This window comes from Arachis hypogaea, chromosome 6 (genome assembly GCF_003086295.3).
Source record: "Arachis hypogaea cultivar Tifrunner chromosome 6, arahy.Tifrunner.gnm2.J5K5, whole genome shotgun sequence".
Classification (NCBI taxonomy): domain Eukaryota; kingdom Viridiplantae; phylum Streptophyta; class Magnoliopsida; order Fabales; family Fabaceae; genus Arachis; species Arachis hypogaea.
In genome coordinates, this window is record NC_092041.1 from 6,331,153 (window position 1) to 6,356,788 (window position 25,636).

The 25,636-nt window shown below is 34.1% G+C and overlaps 1 protein-coding gene across 3 annotated transcripts; it reads right to left on the minus strand.

The window, feature by feature from the left end:
• Positions 1-10,322: 10,322 nt before the first annotated feature.
• On the minus strand, positions 10,323-15,734 carry LOC112695635 (uncharacterized). Of its 3 annotated transcripts, none has more exons than XM_025748054.3 (8): positions 15,448-15,734; positions 14,574-14,619; positions 14,291-14,411; positions 14,127-14,193; positions 13,064-13,388; positions 11,381-12,421; positions 11,092-11,241; positions 10,323-11,012 (listed from the first exon to the last, which is right to left on the minus strand). In XM_025748054.3, exons 2-8 carry the CDS (start codon positions 14,598-14,600, stop codon positions 10,581-10,583), a joined length of 2,163 nt encoding a protein of 720 aa, XP_025603839.1. In that variant the 5' UTR covers positions 14,601-14,619; positions 15,448-15,734; the 3' UTR covers positions 10,323-10,580. The 3 variants fall into 3 exon arrangements, with proteins under 3 accessions (XP_025603839.1, XP_025603841.1, XP_025603840.1); XM_025748056.3 differs by having other exon boundaries at positions 10,323-11,028; XM_025748055.3 differs by having other exon boundaries at positions 14,291-14,364; positions 15,448-15,686.
• Between the last annotated feature and the right edge of the window lie 9,902 nt (positions 15,735-25,636).

Genomic DNA, 25,636 nt, shown 5'->3' on the forward strand with positions numbered 1-25,636 from the left:
ATAAAAGAAGAGCATCAGCCCGTCTTCCCTCACTTGAAGTTGGAAACATGCTGAAATGGGTGAGGGGGAGGAGAAGCCATAGCCAAACCCTTGGTCCAATTGCATTTCATCATAACTTTCAATCTGGAGTTCCGATTGACGAGCTGTCAGTGGCCACGCGTTCGTCTCAGAATCTTCTACAAAACCCACTAAACAATCTGGTAAGAAATTTGAGTTTTCTCACCCAGATCTTCTAATTCCAGTTTTGAAAATTTAGAGTTTTGATTATTGAGGAATTGAATGATTTTGATGGTTTAGGTGAACTCTAGCAGCGGGTAATCACTGAGTTTTGCCCGTTTGACTCGTGGGTAAAGTAAGAACCTTGAACCTCTTGTTGATTAGTGAATTAGAAAGCTTGAATGTTGATTATAGTGATATGTTGTGGAATTAAATTGAATAATGTTGAATTGGAGTATGTTGATGATGTTGGGAGCTTGATTGTGGGACCTTGGTGAATAAATTTTTGTTCGAAGAGGCTTTGGGGCTGTGGACTCTTGAGGAACGTTGACCTAGAAGTGTCTTTGGGTTTTTCGAGGAATCGGCCAAGGTATAGTTCTGGTTTCTCGTATAGAAAATATATTGTCTTGTGAAAACTTAAGCTAGACGACTTAAGATAAGTTGAATTGTATGTTCAATGCATGTTTAATGGTTTTAGTTAATGCCATATATATTGATTTGGGTATGGATAAATGGGTGTGTTGGTTAGTGATATGAATGTGGTAGATGATTGATAAGGTGATGTATTGCATGAATATTGATGCTACGTCAATAAGTAAGTTTGAGATTATGTTGATTTTGAGTTCTTGGAGTTGAAATTGAGGCATATGTATGTTATTGTGTAATGGAGTTTATGAGAAGGATTGAGATTAAATTTAGTTTGTTTGGGGTTGATTTGAAAACTTGGAATGTTAATTTGAGTTGGAAATGTGATAAATTTAGAGGTTTGGTGTTTTAGATGAAAAACTCGATTTTCAACGAACTTTAGCAGTCCATAACTGGAGCTTCAAATTTTGGATTGGAATGAAATTTGTATCGAATTAAAGACGATTTTAAGAGCTTTAAAATGGTATAAATTTTGTGGAATAATGAATTAGGATTATGAGGTGGTGATTTCGAGATGGAGAAGTGTTAACTGAACTAATATAATTATAATAATAATAAATTTCAATTGAGTAAGAGATGGGTTGATGATGATAATAACGTTAAGGTGTGATGGTGATTGAAGTGATAGTGATGAGTTGTGATTGTTAGGTGGACGAGTAATTCCTATCCAAGCTATGATTATGAGTTTGAGATATTGAGATATGATTAATGATTAGAACTGAGTTCAATTATGGATTATTTTGAGATGTCGAGTTATGACTACAAGGGTATATGAGAAATTTCTATCCGAGCTATGTTTGTGAGTATAGACGAGTAATTCCTATCCGATGTGTAATGTCAAGGGTAGACGAGCAATTCCTATCCGAGAATAGACGAGTAATTCCTATTCGAGTTCTGGCCTATGCATAGGCGAGTAATCCCTATCCGAGTTAAGGATGTGGCACCTATTTGGGTGGACGAGTAATGCCTATCCCAGTTTCGGGGAAATGCTGGCATGGGTGGACGAGTAATACATGTCCCGTGTTGTAGTGTTCTGTCCAGGGTTAGCTACTGAACATGTCGGGTTTGGCTTTATAACCGACAGATGAGTTTCATCAGCCATAAGGCAGGCATACATCATTTGCATATGCTTGTTTTGTTTGCTATACTTTACTTGGGTTTGCCTTTTTGATTATTATGTTACCTGCTATAGTTGCTATTTGTGATAACTGTATCCTACTTGTGTTTTTTTTTTGTCTGCTTTGTTTGTCTGTACAACTGAGATGCCCTTCGTCTGGCAGAGGAGTGATGAGGGCAGTTCCACCGTTGAGGATTGGGGGAAGTCGAGAGATTGAGGGAATGAATTTGAATTAAGTCAGTGATTGAGTTAGAACTAAGAGCCTTAGACGATTACCCTGTTTATGGTTTCCAGTTTAATCTTTAAGCTTTTAATCAGAGTATCAAAATTCTAGGATTGCCTCTGCCTTTTCCAAGACCTTATATATTATGTACGTTGGCACCGTTACCATGCTGAGAACCTCTGGTTCTCATTCCATACATATTTTGTGGTTTTCAGATGCGGGACGTGAGACACCTCGGTAAGGCATACTGGAAGCTTTTGAAAGCGAAGGACATTTGGGTTTTGGGACTCTATTTTGGTTTATGATGTATATATAGATACTCTTATATCTCCACTGTATATGTTTATTATGTTTTATCCTTCTTAGAGGTTGATTCGAGAAACAGGTCCTATAAGCTGTATGTTGGGCATTTTGGGTTTATTTATACACACACACACACACACACACACACAGATATATATATATATATATATATATATATATATATATATATATATATATATATATATATATATATATATATATATATATATATGCTCTCATCGGTTTTAACTTCGCTAACCAAGTAAGAAACTTTGCTATCCGTATCCTTGTATATATATATATACACGTTTATCGCTTACATGAGTGATGTGCTTTTCGGTTTAACATTTTGTTTTATCTTTCCTTCAAAGGCTCCTCGGTATAAATTTCTTTCAACTATTATTAATATATATTTTTACTTTTAGAGATCATAATACCTTGCCATCTTAGTTTTATGACTTAAGCATAAGATTCTGTGTGGTAGGGTGCTACACGTATCCTATATTGTGTCGTGTCGTGTATTCGTGTTAGTGTCTATGCATCATAAACTAGAGCTAAAATTTAAAATAGAAGCAGGAAATACAATCAACTAGAACAAAAATTTAAAATAGCAAAAAAATATCTAACAATAATTTTCTAATCGTTGAAGTAAAAGCAGATATGCAAAAGTAGAACTGTAGAAACATAATGCTAGAACTGCAGAAGCCTACGTCAGAACGAGGATCCATGAGCTGCCAGAATGCGAATGCGAACCTAATAAGAATAAAAAGCAGGAAATCGGCAGAACTTAGGCGGTGAGGCGATTGGACTGCGATGGACAAGGCGATGAGGCAACGAGCAGCGATTAACCATGATGAAGGAGGCTATTGAGGAACGCCAAGGAAGAGAAGAGCAAACGACGAGGAAGACAAGAGGATGAGCGCTAGCGACGAGCCGTCCGGCTCCGGCCTGGCGGCACAAATGATGGACGGCGATGATGGGCCACTTCTGAGAGGTGAGAGGAGGGAGTGAAGTGAGATTGAGTGTGCCAAAAGAAGAGGAAAATTTTCGGGTTTACAAGTTTTAGGGGTTGACGAACTTGTAGGTAGTGTTGGAGAAATGACAGAAAAATAGAGAGAACTATGAGAGCTTGAGATTGAAGAGGAGAGGCTTTTGTTCGGTTGTGGAGAAATCCTAAGTGAAGCCACGTTATTTGTTCTTTGTTAGGGTTAAGGGAATTTCTGCAATTTTTGGAGATAGAGGGTTTAGGTTTAATTAATTTAATTTTAAAAGGATTTTATCTTACACGGCAACATGACTCATAGTAATAGTGCCATGTTGGACCTAAAACATTACACATGTGCAATTTTGTTAACGGAGGCCCACGCCCATTGCCAGAAGGGTGAATGTATCTAATAGAGATAAAGAATGTAATATAACAGATCAAGATCAAGTCACAGTTGTTAAGTGACAGTCAAGTCTATCTTGTTTTCAGTTCTGTTATTCTATTTTCTGTTTCAACTGAATTATGGTAGCTTGCTATATATAGCAGAGTTGTTTCATCTAATGTACAGACATCCAATTACTCAATGATAGATCAACAATTTATTTCGTTTCTTTATTTCATTGAAAACTCTTTCATTGATAAGGTTATTGGCTGCCGTTGGATACTTGGATTTTTGCCATTAAAAGACATCCCAATGGCCAAATCATGAAGTATAAGGCTCATTGGGTGGCCAAAGGCAATCACCAAATAAAAAGAATCGATTATGATCAAACATTTGCTCTTGTGATCAAACCCTCTACAATTCAGATGGTGCTTTCTTTGGCCCTAAGCTTTCATTGGACAATCAGGCAGCTAGATTTCAATAATGCTTTTCTGAATGAGGATCTTAAGGAACTTGTCTACATGTCTCAGCCACCAAGCTTCCATCAAGGTGATTCATCATATGTATGTAAGTTAAATAAGTCCATTTATGGCCTTAAACAAGCTCCTCGAGTTTGGTTTCTGAAATTGGCCTTAACTCTTGCTGCTTTTGGTTTTTATAGAACAAGATCAGATCCTTCCTTATTTGTTAAATTCTCTAGTAATATTATTCTTTACATTTTAATTTATGTTGATGATCTTCTTATTATAGGTAATGATAACAGAGTCATTCAAATCACCATTACTCAATTGAACAATGACTTCTCATTAAAGGATCTTGAAAATTTTAGCTACTTTTTAGGGATACTACTAAATTATTCTCATATTCTTTTCATTTGTCTCCATCAAAATATATACACTCACTGTTAAAAAAGGCTAACATGTTAAACTCCAAAGGAGTTCCTACTCCTATGGTCACAAATTTAAAACTCACAAATTAAGGAGATGATGAATTTGATAATCCATATCTATATAGGTCTGTAGTAGGATCATTGCAATATACAATTCTTACTAGGCCTGAGATCTCCTTTCGGGTAAATAAGGTTAGTTAATATATGCAACGACCGCTTCTCAAACACTGAAAATGTGTAAAGAGGATTTTGCGATACTTGGCTGGCACTATTGATCAAGGACTATTGTTTCATGCTTCTACTCATTTAAAGCTATTTGGTTTTACAGATTCCAATTGTTGGGGGGTCTAATATTAATGATCAAAGATCTACTTGTGGATTGGAATCTATTTGGGATCAAATCTTGTTTCATGGTCAAGTAAGAAACAATCTTCAATTAGCCAGTCTAGCACAGAAGCTGAATATCGCGGGTTAGTTGTAGCAGATTCTAAAATCATCTGGCTACAAAATTTATTGAAGGAACTTTGCGTTCCACTTTCTGGTACCCCCACTCTTTTCTGTGACAACATCAGTGCTGTGTTGCTTGATGAAAATTCTGTTCTTCATAACAGGACAAAACACTTTGACTTGGATATGCATTTTATCCATGAGAGGGTTATTCAGAATCACTTGAAGGTTGTTCACATTTTCTCTACAGAACAGGTTGCTGACATTTTCATTAAGGCCTTATCAGCTCCTACTCTTTTAAGAAATTTCGTTTCAAACTCAAGGTTATTTCCAAAATCACTATGAGTTTGAAGGAGGGTAATAGAGATAAAGAATGTAATATAATAGATCAAGGTCAAGTCACAATTGTTAAGTGATAGTCAAGTCTATCTTATTTTCAATTCTACTATTCTATTTTTTGTTTCAACAGAATTGTGGTAGCTTGCTATATATAGCAGAGTTGCTTCATCTAATGTACAGACATTCAATTACTCAATGATAGATCAACAATTCATTTCGTCTCTTTGTTTCATTGCAAACTCTTTTAGTGTCCATTGGAACAAACAAATCATGTGTACATATAACTCATTAAATAATTTAGGTATAATTGTGACCACTATGTAAATTTTCAAATGTACTTTTGTCTATTCTTTCTTTCGTTGGAAGTATTAGGTAAAACCATACATAAGAATAGTTAGTTTTTAGTTTGCGTATGATTTTTTTATCGGGCCTGCTACACATACAAGCAAAAAGGCCCTACAAGTTTTACAAGTTCTCAACCCACACATCATTCACACGCGCACTCATCTCACTTTGAATGGAGCGTAAATTACACGCGTCCCACTCAAACGGTTTCTCTTCGCAAATAGCGCTCCTTAATGGTGCACTCTTCCACTTCTCCAACCCGTTCAAAGAAAACACAAACCGTCCATTTTCGAGCAACATTCCAAACTGCAGAGATAGCACTTGTCGCGAAGATCAAAACTCTCCATCAACACAACGTATAACTCTCGATCAAGAATCTCAAGAAAAAACGAAGTTATAATACTCAAGGTACGTTATGTTACTATTTCACTCATATTCTATATTTTTCAGATTTCGAAAACGAAGAACTAGGTTTTACTGTTCTTCTACATTCTTCTAGGTTTTACTGTTCTTGTTCTAAGTCTCATTTTACAGTTTTTAATATTCTACTTGTTCTACGTTTTACTGTTATTCTTGGTTCTAGGTTATAGTGTTCTTCTTAGTTGTTCTAGGTATTACTGTAGTTATTTTTCTAGTTCTTCTGGTAATTGATTGTTTGGAATATAATGCGTAATTTGCTGGGTGTATATGGAGTAACTTGTTGGGTGTATATTTCTGAACTGATATATTGTAATATATTCAACAGTTGCACTGTTCTAATATTTGATTGTCCATGGGTGTATATTACTTGACCTTGTAATGTTGCTTGTCCTTGTATATTAATGCTTGTTTGAGTGATATCTGACTGATATCTATGGGTGTATCTTATTTATATCCTTAGGTGTATCTTGCTGATATCTATGGGTGTATTTTTCTGAACTAATATACTGTAATATATATTCAACAGTTGCACTGTTCTAATATTTGATTGTCCATGGATGTATATTAATTGACCTTGTAATGTTGCTTGCCCTTGTATATTAATGCATGTTTGAGTGATATCTGACTGATATCTATGTGTGTATCTGACTCATATCTATGGGTGTATCTTATTTATATCCTTGGGTGTGTCTTGCTGATATCTATGGGTGTATTTTTCTGAACTGATATACTGTAATATATATTCAACAGTTTCACTGTTCTAATATTTGATTGTCCATGGGTGTATATTGCCTGAACTTGTAATGTTGCTTGCCCTTATATATTAATGCATGTTTGAGTGATATCTGACTGATATCTATGGGTGTATCTGACTCATATCTATGGGTGTATCTTGTTTATATCCTTGGGTATATCCTGCTGATATATATGAGTGTATTTTTTATTTCAGAAAAAATGGCAGCCAGAAACCAAGTTGGAAGAAATGTAAGTGTGCTTAGATGAAATAAATGTCAGCTAGGTAAATGTGTTTAAAAAGTAAATAACTATGTATTACATTTCTCAATTAACATGGTTGATTAAACAGAATATTCTTTTTAACTGTAGGACGAGGTGGACCACTTTAGAGTGGAATATGCTTCCAGGATTCTATTCCATGACATGAATCTAGACAAAGCTGAAACCATTAGGAAAAGTAATGCAATAAGACTGTCCAAGCCATCCTCGTTTTTATTGAGTCCATATTGTCAGATAGATTCTGAGGATATTGACACTGTTTAATGTAAATGTTATATAGTCCTATAACAAATTGAACACATGCTGTAAAAATTTTTCAATTATAGTTCTGTTTATTGTAAAATTTCTTTCAATAATTAAAATCACTCTGCTGTATTCAAAATGTATGAATTACAAGTACTATAATATGAAGGAAAAAATCAAACTAAATATACATCCATAACTTGCCATTTTTTACACCCAAAGAACGTTGAATATACACCAAAAAATCTATCCCCCTGATGCTTTATCCCTAAAACCCTAAACACGAAACACTTAAAACCTAAACCCTAACCCGTACCCCGTAAACCATAAAATCCTAAACCCTAATACCCAAAACCCTTAAATCATTGTAAAAAAAAAAAAACAGTATTTTATAACATAGAGATCCCTTGCGTGCTTCTCATCCCTATCTAGAAGTGGTGATCCAGATAGATTGGAACCCATATATGACGGTCTTCATAGAGATCTGCAGAATACACCCAAACACAAACTATAAATACACCCGAAGAAAATTAAATTTACACCTCTGCTGCAGATTTTAAACAAACATTACCTGAAAGCCACTTGTTGTCCACAAGACCAAAATTCAGCAGAAATTCATTCCAATTCCTATCAAATGAGTCTTTACTATGAGAGTTCCAAACAACTTCGCTCATTTCTTGTTCAATTTCTGCATGTCCCTTGTACCCGTTTAATTTGCTTGGAATCTTCTTCATGATGTGCCAAATACACCAACGGTGAATTGTTGTTGGCATACAGGCCTCTAAAGTCCTTTTCATTGATGCGCATTGATCGGGAAAAAACCCTTTCAGAGCATTTCCTCCCATGCAACGAAGCCAACATTGAAATAACCATTTGAATGATTCAATTTCTTTGTTTTTCATCAAAGAGCATCCGAGAAGTGTTGACTGACCGTGGTGATTCACCCCGACAAAAGAACCACAAACCAAATTATACCTGAAACAAATTACCATAGTGCAGAATGAAAAATCATTACGTACACCCAACAAATGCTTTGTATACACCCAAAAAACACCCAATATACACCTCTATGGCAGATTCATAAAACACATTAATTTAGAATCATAAAAAGGAACAGTTTATTACCTGTTTGTATTGTATGTGGTGTCAAATGAAATAACATTTCCGAAATACTAGTTTCTGTAAAATTTAAAAGCATCTTCAAGGGTGGTAAAGATCATTCCAACCTTCTGAATAAACTGGTCATCAACAACAGAGAGAGGCTGCAGAATACACCATGTCAAAAACTATAAATACACCCAATCATTGGTAATATAATACACCCGAACGGCACCAACTCAACCAAAATGACAATAAAAGCCATAAGCTATAAATACACAGGCTGCAGAATACACCATGACGAAAATTAAAAATACACACAATCATGTCTCATATAATACACCCGAACGACAACAACTCAGCTAAAATAATAGAAAAAGCCATAAATGTAAATACACCCACACTACCGAAACAAATACACCCAAAGAAAGCTCTGATCTACACCCGAGCGTCTGCTATAAATTCCAGATAATCAATCAAATACATTACATTCAATCCACAGATTTATGTTGACGCGTTAGTCTCACAGTCAATGTTCACGAATTATTCAGCTACACAATGCTATACAAATTACTGTAACAAAATTCAGAGTAAACGTATGTAAATCAAACCTCAGGAACTTCGTTAGATTCAAATTCATAATCCACTTCCTCCTGATTCAGCTGAGAATCTGAGGTTGAATCATCTATTATCTTCAAAACGAATCCAAACTTTGATTTCAGTAAACAAAAATCGATAGAAAACGAAGCTAGAGTTAGAAAGAGAGAAGAACAAGAAGAAGAAGAACGAGAAGAAGAAGAACGAGAAGAAGAACGAAGAAGAAAACAAATCTAGAAATAAGGAGAGAAGAACGAGAAGAAGAAGAACGATAAAGAGAACGAAAAAGGAAACAAATCTTTTAAATTTGGTAGTTACATATACGCGGGATCTTTATATAGCGCGTGTATTGGACGTAGGGCATGCAGCGCGTTTTGTGGGTTTATTGCTTAATGAACTTGTAAAGCATACAAGCCATAATGACTTGTATGTAGAACTTTTCTGTTTTTTTATTTACGATATCTTCCAACGATATCTTCCAATTTGAAAGATCAAAAACTAATTTGTCATAAATCTGAATTTCATTCAAGGGTCAATGGATTGCTACACGCACAAGATAGAATTTAAACCCCCAACGTTTAAACAGACAAGTGAACTAATTACTTTACCAACCTAATTTTACATATGATTTTGTTTCAAGTGAAATATGGAATAATAGTACAATTTGTTATAATTTTTTTCAGATATGGTGTAACTGAAAAAATGAAGAGGACAAATTCCAGCCAAACAAATACGTTGACTGGAAGAAAGCGTTTTAAAAAATTTGAAACAAATTAAAAATATAATTTGCTATGAAAAATTGCTTTTAAAAAACTAAAATAAGTTAGAAATTCACTCCAGCGATGAGTGAACACCCGAGCGATTAAACCAAAAAAATAAATAAATAAATAAAAATCACCTATGATCTCCATAATATTTGAAATTTCACTTCATTGCAAATGATATTCAAATTTGTTATCCCAGAATGGCATCACTCTTGCCAATTTTCCTATGCACAGTGGCTTCCTAAAAATCTGAAAGTACAACCTAAGTTGAAGTACTTAGGCATTTAATTTAGTCAAATTACAAGTACGTAGTTTGCCAAAAAGAAAAAAAGATTACAAAATTATAATTCATTATATCTGGACTCACCACCATCAGATTGATATCTTTTGTAATCTGCACTGAAAATACTATTTAAGTTTTGAATTTAGCTAATATGTGTTCTAGGAGCACATAATAAACTTATCATTATTGGAAAATTTTAATTTTTTTTATTTAATAAATGCAAAACAAATGTATTAAAAACTTAAAATTTTGTATTTCCAATAAATAAAAATTTTCTCAATTTGTAATCTTATCATGTGCACTTAGAACACAAGACATAGATAAACCCTTAAAGTTTTTTTTTTTAGGGTTTGTGAAATGGTACCGTATAACACATTTGGTTCCTAATAGGAATTTTGGTGTCAAAAACCTATTACACTATACCTCTACAGTTAATCACCCTTTATGTGCAACAACAATTAAGTGTGTAAAATTGAGCACAAGATTGTGTCAGCACTCAATTCGAACAGCACCACTCTCTGACTTAATGAACTTGGGCTTCCTGACGACCTGTTCCAAGCACTGAATAACATCTCCAATCTGGAAATCATACCAATCACTGATAACTAATCCACACTCATTACCCTTCTTCACAGTATCCACATCCTGCTTCTCCCGCTTAAGAGATGCACAATTTCCTTCGAACACCACTTCCCCGCTTCTCAGGAGCCTCATGGTTCCTGTCCTCACCACAAAACCTTCGACAACCCGACAACCGGCTATCTTAACATCAGGTCCCTTTGACTTGCTCCCTTTCACTTCAAAGATGTTCAGCACCTCTGCCTGCCCAGCTACCTGGGTCTCAAAAGTACCAGGGGCCTTCTCTACTATCAAATTTCCTATGTCCTCCAAAAGGTGGTAAATAACACGGTGCAGAATCAACTGCAATTAAGCCAAACTGATATTCATATCAAAACAAATTCAAACGGAATCTTAATCTCCATTGCAGTAGTTAGAGTACCTTGATACTGGCACGAGTTGCTGCCTGACTAAGAGCAGTGGGTGGACTCTTGATATTGAATCCGACTATGCACGCACCACAAGCTTGTGCTAAGTCCACATCAGATTGAGAGATGGGCCCAACACCAACATGAACAACATTCACCAGAACCTGACAACAAAATACAACTTGCTTAGCAGCGAATACTAGAAGATAGTTATAGTTTGGAAGCCCGATTATTTATCACTTCTGTCAGTGACATATTTTGTTTAAAGCTCATTTACCTTGAAAAAAAGATTTCTTTACATACCTGAGAACTATTTAAAGTTCTCAATGCATCTGTGACAGCTTGAACAGTTCCCTGAACATCTGCCTTTACTATTATTGGCATCTCAACCCTCTGCGGAACCTCCTCTGATGACTCCAACGTAGATGGGATGCCCTCATTCAACTTCCTCCTAAGTCTATCCTCCTCAGATTTCCTTGTCCTACCAGAACTAAGCATTCTGGCTCGCTCCTCAGAATGAACAACAATAACATCATCACCAGCCATTGGCAACCCTCGAAGCCCTTCAATTTCAACAGGCATTGCAGGTGTTGCTCGTTGAGTTAACCTTCCCACCATGTCTTTAATAGCTCTTATTCTTCCCCACTCTGAGCCTACAACCACATACTGACCACAAGTTAAGGTCCCTGCTTTAACTATGGTAGTTATCAATGGACCGCGCCCTTTGTCAAGCCTTGCTTCTACCACATAAGCTTGAGCAGGCCCATCAATTCGTGCCTTCAGATCCATCATTTCGGCTTGAAGGAGTAAAGCTTCCTCTAGGTTATCCAGTCCAGTTTTTTGAAGTGCTGAAACTTCAATGACCTGAATGTCACCACCCATCTCCTCCAACATCAAGCCCTCTGAAGCAAGCTGCAGTTTTACTTTCTCAGGATTTGCACCTGGTTTATCACATTTATTAATTGCAACAACAATTGGTACATTAGCTGCTTTTGCATGGGACATGGCTTCGAGTGTTTGGGGCATCACTCCATCATCTGCAGCAACAACTAGCACTACTATATCTGTGACTGCTGCACCTCTTGCTCGCATTGCACTAAATGCAGCATGACCAGGGGTGTCAAGGAATGTGATTGATGCTCCAGATGGCATGACCACCACAAAAGCACCAAGATGTTGAGTTATGCCACCAGCCTCTCTGGCTGCCACTGATGTTTGTCGCAAGGCATCGAGAAGAGAAGTTTTACCATGATCAACATGGCCCATCACTGTTACAACTGGAGGGCGTGGTACAATTTCAGTACCCTCAGCTGAATGTAACCTCTTAACGTTGACCCCAACTTCCTGCAGCGGCAAGAAAATTATACGAACAAAAAATCAAGAAATAGAAACAAAAAAGGAAGTGTATCATATGGCAAATTAAGACAAAATAAGATTGACCAAGTATGAAGGCAAAAAAATTAAAAACGTGTAAAAATATGTGTAAGGCTACATTGACAATTTAAATTAAAGTAAATTACTCCCTCATTTCTCAAATAAACAAGATATCAAATATGTTTCAATCTTAGCTTAAATATTATCGGGACCAGAACCAAAAAATGGGTATTTTATATGACCGAAAGCTTATTTAAGCCTTCAATTTTAGAGTAAGTTATTTTACAAAATTACACGGATATTTCATTCCAGCTGTTCCCTCTCTTAGTTAATTACTCTTCTGAATTATTAAACAAATAATTGGTACTTGTAGCTTTCCTAAAAGGGCAGGGAATCGTAAAAAAGTTAAGCCTTGGAGATGTACACTTATGTGAGCATGGAGGGAGCAACATCAAAACTAACGTCTTCATACCTTCGGCCCAGTTTTACCTGTTTCTTTTCTAGGTTTTTTTTTCGTTAAAAAATAACACGAACTGACAACCCAATTTTGGGATCAATATGGGGCTAGTTTCTAGTCTTCACTAATTTAACATTATCCAAGAAGGGAAATACCATTGCAGCAAGCTCTGCAGTATCCATGCTGAGAGGTTCAAACTCTGATTCAACCTTTTCACCAACATTTGTGAGGATATCCTGCAAAGAAGATACTGATTTTCCAGTACGCTTTGCCAGTTCAACAAGGGTCATGCCTTCAAATACTTCTACTGTTTTATCAGGATTAGATTTGGGTGCTTTGACATTACGAGGGACATATCGAGCTTCAACAGGTGGCTGGTTCCTACCTTCCTTTCTTACATACTTCTCCTTCTTTGGGGCCTTCAACCCAAATGCCTCATCACCTCTTCTTGCCCAAACTTCCGGACTAGCATGGAAGCACCTATATCGTAAACAAAACTCATTACCTCTACTCTTTCTAAATATAAGCTTTTTTTTTGCATATAAGTCAATCATTATAAGTTTACAAGGTTGTAGTTTACAAATAACGTCGCTTTCTTTCTTTCAGGTCTAATCAAATATATATCATTTGACATTTTCAACCACAGCTCAAAGATGCTGAACACTTGATACCTAGACTATTTATACTAGGTTTGATTGCATATTACTAAAGACGGCCTAAGCGGCTAAGCCTAATCTTTGAAAGCCCAAATAACCTTATGGTCTATACTAGATTAAAGCTCATTAAAAAGCTACAAGCTACTCATGTGACTACTTATTATGTAAGAAATTATTTAATAGAAGTTGAAACAGACTGAAACTAAAATGCAAAAAATAGTGTTTTAAAGAAGCTGCTACCTTGTCCCCTAAGCAAATCAGTTAAACAACTAAACGATGGCTAAAATGGCTTGACAATCACAGAAGGGAGGAGAGATGAAGGCATCTCCAAGTGAATGTTGAATTGTTATCAAAGTTTTCCAAAAAGAACTCTTCAAATCAGCATCTACATCAGACAATGGGAGACTATAGCCCATATGCCATGCAAGCGCACAACTTTACTTAATGTAAGATCATGATTCTCTCAAACAATATTCCATGCAAATTCTATCGTCATTCTACTAGCTAAACTATGATGTTACAAATGTTTCTTCTGAAACTTGAAATTTGAACACTATCTTACCGTATATCACCTTCTTTAGTCCCACTGAAAAAACTAGCCACTCCCACAGATGTGTGGCTGATGAGGTCTGCATCGAGTAGTTATAAGAATTTGTAAGTTTATAAGTTATAACATACAAGTGCAGGAGATATAATATTGAAAGCATAAAGCATTAATTTAATTACCTGGCATGCATCTTGCTGATGCATTAACAGATTGTGCAGTATAAATAGATCCACTGCTTGACCCTGCCACACGCCTAAATGAAGATGTATTCAAAGCTCTAGAAATATTCATATAAATTCTCTGCACTCAGGTATTAAACAGTACGTTGTCAGTAAATAAAATTATGTCTTTGAATTATATGGCATATCATTATTTATGGGAACAGCCTGATCTCCTGCAAGCTGTGTAACCTTTTCTTTTTTTAATGAAAATAATATACTATAAAATTAAAAGATAACTTACCTTCTTTCCAAGCCCCAGCCACGCCATTCATAAGCATATAATAGATCTGCAAAATTAAACAAATTGCAATATATTTAAAAAACAATAGACAGGGAAAATGATGGAAGTAATCGGCAGCTCATTAATGGTGGATTTCTTCATTCATCAGGAATAACCACAAAAAATCACACATTTCATATAGTTAGTGGAATAAGTAAACACAAAAGTGGGTCAAAAGCCAAAATCCAACACAAGTTTTTCAAATTTCAGTTTATGTGGATAAATTGGAAGTCAATAAATTGAGATGGTACTATGGATGAAGACCAATAGAAGTTGTACAATGAAAATCACTGCCAAAATGTTCTGCAACAATCATATCGAATTTGATCAAACTTAAATCCCCCCCACACACAAAAAAAAAAATCTTGAGAATGAATCCCTTCGATTACAGGGAAGTGATATGACATACTATAGCGTCCTTTGCAAATTGCAATGGCAAAAGCAATGTGATGTGAATAGAGGACTGTAAGGGAAGCCCCTATTCTTATCTCTTGTAGCTTTTAAGAGACAAGCTGGGTAACAAGGCCAAATACCAAATAAAGGTAAAGCAGGTTTGAGAACCCAGAAATCTAAAACAAGTGGCATGCATCGAGAGTTGTATACTTGGTTCATAAATAACGGAATAACGTACACAAATTGAAGCATTAACTACTACATTCCGTATCTGTATAATGGACTCACGGAAACCAAATCCAAATTCCAAACCACCAACACTTCCGTAGCATAACATATTGGAAACTAGCAATTCAAGCATAGAGTCTGGAACGATAACAGAGCAGTGTAAAAAGAAGAAAGAAAACGGGAATTTGTTGGTTAAACAGAGAGAAGAAAAGACCTGTGTGTGCGCGTGAAGAAAAGAGGATTGCGTTTTAAGGCGGTTGTTGATGATTATGGTGGTGGTGGGCGGTGGGTGTATGGCAGAGCGGGGAACGGCTAAGGGAAGAGTACGGCGAGCGAAGAGGCTACTACCACCGCCATAGCCACGACCAAGATTTCTATTTTTTGAACATCAGCCACGACCAAGATCTACTCTCTATTTATATTCTTTTTTGTAAAGAGACCGTTTCTTACTTTAAAGTTAAGAAGATTAGAGCGACTTACATTTAAAATATGGAAAAGTATAGGAAATTAAGTCTCTAACTTGTTGTAAAATAAAGGATATACAAAATAAAGAGGTATAAATAGAAGACTCTATTATTAATATAATTAGCTCAATAATTTTTATATATATATAATAATATTATATGTTGTATTGTGTATATATATACAAAGATAAGAAAAAGTATTAAAAATAAAGAGAGAATTGCATTTGATACTATCTCAATATAATAAAGATGGTTAATATTGCTATTAATATTATATGCAAAGAGTAATAGAAAATAGAATTTAAAATACTTATAAAATAAAAGAAGAGAAAGAATTGTAATAGTAATATAAGGAGAAGGGTATTTGATTGCAACATAAAAGAGGATTGATTTATTTGTATGAAAAGGAAAGAAGAATAGTATTTTGTTCTGTTATTCTGTAACTTTCAGAGGCTTGGACCTTTATTTATAGATGTACACAGGATAGATTTTCAAATGCTTATTAAAAGCATTCTTCCTTGAGAATACTACACCGCCCTTCATAAATGGGCATCCACGTAACAAATCTTATCTCAACACTCTTCCTTGGATGTCCATTTAGGATTATTGCCTCGTTAAAACCTTACTAAAGAAAAACCCAGTGGGAAAAAAACCTTAGTGAAGGAAAAAGAGTACAATATCCTTTAGTGATGGGGACTGCCTCATTAAAAACCTTGTCAAGAAAAACCCAATGGAAAAAAAACCTGACCAAGGGAAAAAGAGTATAGTCTCCCCATCTTGCCGACATCATTTAATGTCTCGAAATCGGCGCATTCCAATCTCATGTACCAATCTTTCAAAGGAGGATTTTGGGAGTGACTTTGTAAATAAATCTGTCAGATTGTCACTTGAACGGATCTGTTGGACATCAATTGTCCCTTGATTTTGAAGGTCATGAGTGAAGAAGAATTTGGGAGAAATATGCTTTGTTCTATCACCTTTAATGTATCCACCCTTAAGTTGAGCAATGCATGCTGTATTATCTTCAAACAGGACAGTTGGAGCTATCTTATGATCAATCAGTCCACATGATGATAGAATATATTGAATCAGACTCCTCAGCCAAAAACACTCGCGACTAGCTTCATGAATCGCCAGTATTTCAGCATGATTAGAGGATGTTGCAGCAATCGTCTGTTTCGTGGACCTCCAAGATATAGCTGTACCACCATATGTGAACAGGTATCCTGTTTGAGATCTCCCTTTATGTGGATCAGACAAGTATCCGGCATCTGCATAGCCAACTAGTTGTGACTTGGATCCATAGGGATAAAACAATCCCATATCGACCGTTCCATGAAGATATCGAAAAATTTGTTTGATTCCACTCCAATGTCTTCTGGTTGGAGAGGAACTATATCTTGCTAGTAAATTCACAGCAAATGATATGTCAGGTCGCGTATTATTAGCAAGATACATTAGCGCTCCAATGGCACTAAGATATGGTACTTCAGGACCAAGGATATCTTCATTTTCTTCTTTAGGACGGAATTGATCCTTTTTCACATCCAAAGATCTTACGATCATTGGTGTACTTAATGGATGTGACTTATCCATATAAAATCTTTTCAAGATCTTTTCTGTGTATGTTGTTTGATGAATAAAGATCCCGTCTTTTATATGCTCGATCTGCAGGCCGAGACAAAATTTAGTCATTCCAAGATCTTTCATCTCAAACTCTTATTTTAGAGTTTTTATAATTGTTGGAATCTCTTCAGGAGTCCCAATGATATTTAAATCATCAACGTACACAGCAATTATAACGAATCCAGATGCAGATTTCTTTATGAAAACACATGGGCAGATATCATCATTCTTGAATCCGTTTTTGGCCAGATACTCAGTAAGACGATTATACCACATTCGTCCAGATTGCTTTAGACCATATAAAGATCTTTACAATTTGACTGAGTATAACCCTTGCGAATATTCATTGGATGGTTTAGATATCTTTAGTCCTTCAGGGACTTTCATATAGATATCCCGATCTAATGAGCCGTATAAATAGGCTGTTACCACATCCATTAAATGCATATGCAGTTTATGATATGCAGATAAACTGACCAAATAACGCAAAGTTATCGCATCCACTACAGGGGAATACGTTTCTTCATAATCTATACCGGGCCTTTGTGAAAAACCTTGTGCCACAAGTCGGGCTTTATAGCGCACAACTTCATTTTTCTCATTTCGTTTTCTCACAAATACCCACTTATATCCAACAGGTTTTACATCTTCAGGTGTACGGACTACAGGTCCAAAGACTTCACGTTTTGCAAGTGAGTCTAATTCAGCCTTCATGGCTGCTTCCCATTTTGGCCAATCATTTCTTTGTCGACATTCTTCAACTGATCTTGGCTCAAGATCCTTACTTTCATGCATGATATCTAATGCCACATTATATGCAAATATTTCATTGACAATTGTCTTATTTCGGTCCCATTTCTCTCCTGTAAAGACATAATTTATCGAGATCTCGTCATTTTCACAATTTTCATGTATCTGAACGTCTTCTGGCGTTATATCAGAATTTTGGACAACTGCAGGTGTCTCTACTATGTCTTTTTCAACAGGAATATTATTTACCTCTTTTCTCTTTCGAGGATTTTTATCTTTGGAACCGACAGGCCTGCCACGCTTCTGGCGTGTATTTGCTTTCGTGGCTATTTGTCCTGCTGGGACATCAATTTGAATTGGGGCATTTTCCGCCCTGCCACGCTTCTGGCGTGAATTTGCTTCAGTGGCTACTTGTCCTACTGGGACATCAATTCGAATTGGGGCATTTTCCGCTGGTATATAAGATTTGGTTATCCTCTTTGTATCGGAAAATGCATCAGGCAATTCATTTGCTATTCTTTGCAAATGTATAATCTTTTGAACTTCCAGTTCACATTGCCCTAATCGAGGATCTAAATGCATCAATGATGATGCATTCCAGTTAAGTTCCTTTTCAGGAAACTTATTCTCTCTCCCTAATGTTGGAAATTTTGATTCATCAAAATGACAATCCGCAAACCGGGCTTTAAACACATCACCAGTTTGTATCTCAAGATACCTCACTATAGAGGGAGAATCATATCCAACATATATTCCCAATTTTCTTTGGGGTCCCATTTTGGTGCGATTAGGTGGTGCAATGGGAACATATATTGCACACCCAAATATTCTTAAATGGGAAACATTTGCCTGCTGGCCAAAAGCTAATTGCATAGGAGAGAACTGATGGTAACTCGTTGGCCTCAAACGAATAAGTGCTGCGGCATGTAAAACTGCATGCCCCCAAATCGAGGTTGGGAGATTAGTTCTCATAAGTAAGGGTCTAGCAATTAATTGGAGGCGTTTAATAAGTGATTCTGCTAACCCATTTTGTGTGTGAACATAAGCTACTGGATGTTCAACACTTATTCCATTAGCCATACAATAAGCATCAAAAGCTTGGGAAGTAAATTCACCAGCATTATCAAGACGAATTGCTTTAATTGGGTTTTCTAGAAATTGTGCTTTTAATCGAATAATTTGAGCCAGTAATCTCGCAAACGCCAGGTTGCGAGAAGATAATAAGCACACATGTGACCATCTCGAAGATGCGTCTATGAGGATCATAAAATATCTAAAAGATCTACATGGTGGATGAATAGGTCCACATATATCACCTTGAATCCTTTCTAGGAATTCAGGGGACTCAAATCCAATATTTACTGGTGATGGCTTTAAAATTAGCTTTCCCTGAGAACATGCATCACAACAAAATTCACTAGTTTTAAGAATCTTCTGGTTCTTTAGTGAATGTCCATGAGAGTTTTCAATAATTCTCCTCATCATGGTTGTTCCCGGATGACCCAATCGGTCGTGCCAAGTTATGAATTCATTTGGGCTAGTAAACTTCTGGTTTACAGTGGCATGTGATTCAATTGCACTAATCTTGGTATAATACAACCCAGATGAAAGTGAGGGTAATTTTTCGAATATAACTTTCTTATTTGAATCATGAGTTGTGATATATAAATACTCATGATTTCCCTCATTCATAGTCTCAATATGATATCCATTTCGGCGAATATCTTTAAAGCTCAACAAGTTTCTATGAGACTTGGTAGACAATAGTGCATTATTTATTATGAATTTTGTTCCTCCAGGAAACAAAATTATAGCTCTTCCGGAGCCTTCAATCACATTGCCTGAGCCAATAATAGTATTAACACATTCTTCTTTTGGCACCCGATGGGTAAAATATATATCACTTTTGAGAATTGTGTGCGAACTTGCACTATCCGCAAGGCATACATCTTCATTACATATCCTTGCCATTCTTCAAAAACAAATAATAATAAAATGAGTAGTATGCACAGTTAAATTGAATACTTGATCAGAATTATTTTTCTAAGAAACACTGTACATAAAATAATGCCATATACTAAAATTTTATTTTAAAATTTGACACATTTAATAATTTTAAAATTCATATTAATATTTCATTATTTATGTACATCACATTTGAAACTTAAATACATAGAAAATAAAACTTAACAATAAGTTCTTTACATTATTTATTTACATATATACTTCACAATCCCACATATTAAACTATTCCATCATTGATCAGATGACCAATATTTCCTTCAGGGTCCTCAAAGAAATCAGATACATCATAATGAGTGGTGGAGTTCTCAGCATCATTTGAAACAAAATTTGTTTCATTTCCTTTGTCGTTCTTTTTCAAAGATGCCTGGTAAAGATCGACTAGGTGCCTTGGGGTACGACAGGTACGTGACCAATGGCCCTTTCCACCACAGAGGAAACACTTCTCCTCGGTTGATTTATTCTACCCGATATTCCTTTCTTTATCCCAATTCTGGTGAGATTCTCTCTTTTGAACATAATTCTTTTTCCTTCCATAATTTTTCTTGTTATTAAAAGCTTGCCATTTACCTCTTCTGGGGTAATGATTTGCCGCATTTACTTCAGGAAATGGGGCGGCGCCAGCTGGGCGCGCTTCATGATTTTTCAATAACAACTCATTGTTGCGTTCAGCAACAAGAAGGCAAGAAATTAACTCAGAATATTTTTTAAACCCTTTTTCTCGATACTGCTGCTGCAGGAGCACATTCGAGGCATGGAAGGTTGAGAAAGTTTTCTCCAACATATCATGATCAGTTATTTTTTCCCCACACAATTTCATTCGTGAGGTGATCCGAAACATTGCAGAATTATATTCATTTATAGATTTAAAATCTTGTAAACGCAAATGCGTCCATTCATATCGGGCTTGAGGAAGTATTACCGTTTTCTGATGATTATACCTTTCTTCAAGGTCTTTCCAAAGATCTGCAGGATCTTTTAATGTAAGATATTCATTTTTCAATCCTTCGTCAAGATGACGACGAAGAAAAATCATGGCTTTAGCTTTATCCTTCTGGGATGCATTATTTTAAGCCTTAATGGTATCTCCAAGATCCATTGAATCAAGATGGATTTCAGCATCTAGTATCCATGATAAATAATTGTTTCCAGATATATCAAGAGCATTGAATTCAAGATGAGAGAGCTTCGACATAATGAAAATATTACCTGGGTCTTCCTAAAAATTTGATCAGAGTCTCGTGCTGATAACGTGTTGTAAAATAAAGGATATACAAAATAAAGATGTATAAATAGAAGACTCTATTATTAATATAATTAGCTCAATAATTTTTATATATATATATATATAATACTATTATATGTTGTATTGTGTATATATATACAAAGATAAGAAAAAGTATTAAAAATAAAGAGAGAGAATTGCATTTGATACTATCTCAATATAATAAAGATGGTTAATATTGCTATTAATATTATATGTAAAGAGTAATAGAAAATAGAATTTAAAATACTTATAAAATAAAAGAAGAGAAAGAATTGTAATAGTAATATAAGGAGAAGGGTATTTGATTGCAACATAAAAGAGGATTGATTTATTTGTATGAAAAGGAAGGAAGAATAGTATTTTGTTCTGTTATTCTGTAACTTTCAGAGGCTTGGACCTCTATTTATAGATGTACATAAGATAGATTTTCAAATGCTTATTAAAAGCATTCTTCCTTGAGAATACTACACCGCCCTTCATAAATGGGCATCCACGTAACAAATCTTATCTCAACATAACTAACTAAAAAGTGAACAATTCAATTAATTATAATTTTAATAATTAATTTTAAATTTTTTAAATTTAAAATTTAAAAAATTTAAAATTGATTAAGTAAACTTAATTAAAATTTATAAAAAAATTAAAATTTATAAAAATCTTTTTTTTTTCTTTTTCACGTTAATCTATTTATCTCTAACAATTACACATATAGACTCCTCTTATTCACTGTCAAGCCTTTTATTGTAGCATTCGTCACCAAATTCAATCATATCTTCTCCACCAGTCAGATAATAAATGAATATGTTAGTTTAAATAAGAGAAAAATGTTTAAATGGTCTCTAATAATTATCTCGAAAAATATGAGATTTTAATAAAAAATATTTTTTATTTATGTTTTTTTATAGGATTAATTAATTCTTTTATTAATATTTTTTTCTTTATTAATAGAATAAACCTATATAACATATTAAACTATTAATTTATCCATTAAAAATTAATTAAATTGACAAAAAAAATTTGTTAGAAGTTTCTTTATCTCAAGGCCATTTAATTTGTTATATTTTTATTATTTTTTAAATATATTAACTAAATTTATTATATAAAATTAAAAAATATTAATAATTTTTAAGTTATTTTTACTTATAAAAATTAAATAAAGAATATATTAATAATTAACGTATCACATATCGTATGTTTGGAAAAGAAATCATTGATAAAAAGGCTAACCTCTTTTACAAAGTTAAATATCAATAGGTCGGGATAAATATTCACTTTGTAAATTAAGATCTTTTATTCTAATTATAGAGACTAATTTAAAAGTAGTACATTTATATCTGCTATCCTATAAAATTTTATTGATATTTTTTTAAGGAATTAATACGTCTAAAGTATAAATTTTTTTCATTTGTCATTTTTTTTCTACGGTATCTCTCAACCCGACAGGTCAAAAACTAATCCGTCGCGGTACTGAGTTCATTTAAGAATTTGTTACTGGCCAATGAATTACTGCATGTACAAGGCGGGATTCGAACCCCGATGAAACTTGCATTTGTCATTTTTATTTAAATTTAAACAAATAACCAATGAGTAATTCTTGAACTCTAAACCCAAATTAATAGGCCCAATGGACCCAACAGTAGAAGAAGGCTTGCTATAGCTTGTTGAGGGTTGGTAGCAAAAGGGAACAAAAAAGCTTCTGAATAACATTATTCTTACTAGTGTGTTAATATTGATTCACTTTTTTGTTTATTAAATATTATAAAAGTAATGATTACCAAAAAACATATTATAAAAATAATAAAAATAAAATTAATTGAGATAACAAGTTGTTTATAATTTTAAATAAGATATTTTGAATTTAAATCTTAAAAATAAAAATAAAACTATGAAAGTTATTTATCATTCATTCTCATATTCGTATTATATATCTATGTCTTTCCCACCTTCTTCTATCTCTCTTTCTCTCTCTATATATGTTTGTGTGTGTTTTGCTTTTTTGCTAATAATACTAGTTATATACTAAATACTTTTGATAAAAATATAGTTTTTATTAATTAATTATATATTTATTTTTAATTAATAGAATAATGAGAATATGCCTTGGTTGTTAAAAAATACACCTAGCGAAATTGATTTTGTTCCTTTTCTTTTTAATTTATTTTTCAAATATTTCATTTGTGAATAAATTCCAGGTATATGTTCATTTATTATGTCTCTACTAATAATCTTGGAAGGGTATTCAAGGTCAAATTTACGTAGTTTGAACTTTGAAGCCACATTCTATCAAATGCACATTGTTCACAACACTCAACAGATTGGTTTACTAAGGACATTAGCATCTTCTGTAGCTCAATTTTTTTTATTAAAAAAATAAATTTAATTACTCCTCCATTTTTATAGTTTTTACCCAATTTTTAATTAAGTATTTATATTTTTTAATTAGATTTTTATCTTATATTAAATTTTGTTAAAATCTTACAATGATAAAAATATTGAAATTAACATAATATTTTAATAAATGAAACAAAATATTTAATTAAGTGTTAAGTATATTTATTTATTTTAATTTTATTAATTTTAACATTTTTCTACAGTCAAAATTTAATTATAAAATCTAATCTAATAGACAAACTTAATTAAAAAAAACCTAATAAACTATAATAACCAACACAATAATTAATATAACACATTCTTTCAATGTTTGACACTAGGCTGCATTTGTTTATAGATACAGGGACACAGAGACACAAAATTGTGTTTGGCAGAGGAGACATGAACAGAGAGATAATGTGTCCAAAGACACTGAATTAATGTATTTTGTATTCATTCTGACAGGAAGGACACAGAAATACTAACAAGGACACAACTTATTTTTTATTTTTTCTTTCATTATTCTTGTTAATTTTTTATAATTATATTTTTTATTATTATATTTTTCATCTCAAATTTTTTGAATGACAAAAAAATGAAAATAAATTGGATTTTCATAATTTGTTTTAATTTATCGCCAAATAGAATATAAGAATACAAAATTTTGTGTCTCTGTTCATGAGTGTCATGTCCTATCCTATTCTCGGTATCTTCTGTTCTTGGAAACAAACGCAGCCTTTGACTACAAAAAAATGAGACCTCCGAAATCATCGTTGACTACAACTACCAGAGTGTAATTCAAATTTTTTTTGCAACTTTTTTCCTTAAAACAAAATATTTGATAATTCATAATTTCACTGTTTGATTATATGCATGAAGCTCTGATAGGATTCACTGAATTCAATTATACTATAAGGACATTAGAAGCAAAATAACAGTCAACCATAATAACATTAGGCCAAAAAAATTATGGGGCCAAAAAGAATTACAATACAAAAGAATGAGTCCCAAACAATGTAAATACAAACAATATTAGCAATTTATAGCAAATGAGTTTTCTTTCAAAGAACTGATGGATGATGATGATGAGAGATTACAGGAAGACCCCATTGTGTGGGAATAACAACAGCAGCATTACCCAACACTTGTTGCAGGTTCATTCTGTTGACAACATCATTGTACATTCTCATGATCTTGCTGATGGTGAAAGCCTTCAGGGAAAGCCTCTTTGACCGTGACAACCTAATACCTCGTAATCTTCCATTCACAAATTTCACCCAACAACGTTGTTTTCCAAGCCTCTCATACCCACTTCTCATGCCTCTTGTGCCCAAATATTGGAACCCCATTTGCACCATTAATCACACTACTCTGCTTCTGATCTAAAGTTCATTCCTTTTGGTGCATTATATAATACATGGATGCCACCGTGCTTCAAAGAACTTAGTCAATTTTGATGCAGATAAAGACAAGATTACCTCTTTTTATTTATTTCTTTTCAAATTCTAACACATGGCTACAAATCACTTACGTTGCCAATACTAGTTGTTGTTTTTGCTAGCAATCCAAATTAGTAGGGTGGTTAAAAGGAATATTGATTGCATGTGCAATGATTAATGAACCTTTCTAAAACCAATCATTAGCTTAACTAGGGCCTAAAATGTATATGCCTAGCTTGATGTATACATTGTTTCTGGTAGAAATTAAATTGCAACTAAATCAAGCTATCAACTGTTTGTGTAATTTGTCATTTTATAGAAGAAATTAAAGATAGTATCTATTAATTATTGCTTGTTTAGTCTAACTCTTTAACTAATCTTTCATATCGTATTCTTTGACTGACTTATTAAGTCTTAACTCTTAACAACTAACCAGCCTTTTCTTTTCCAAATTAATATTAATAT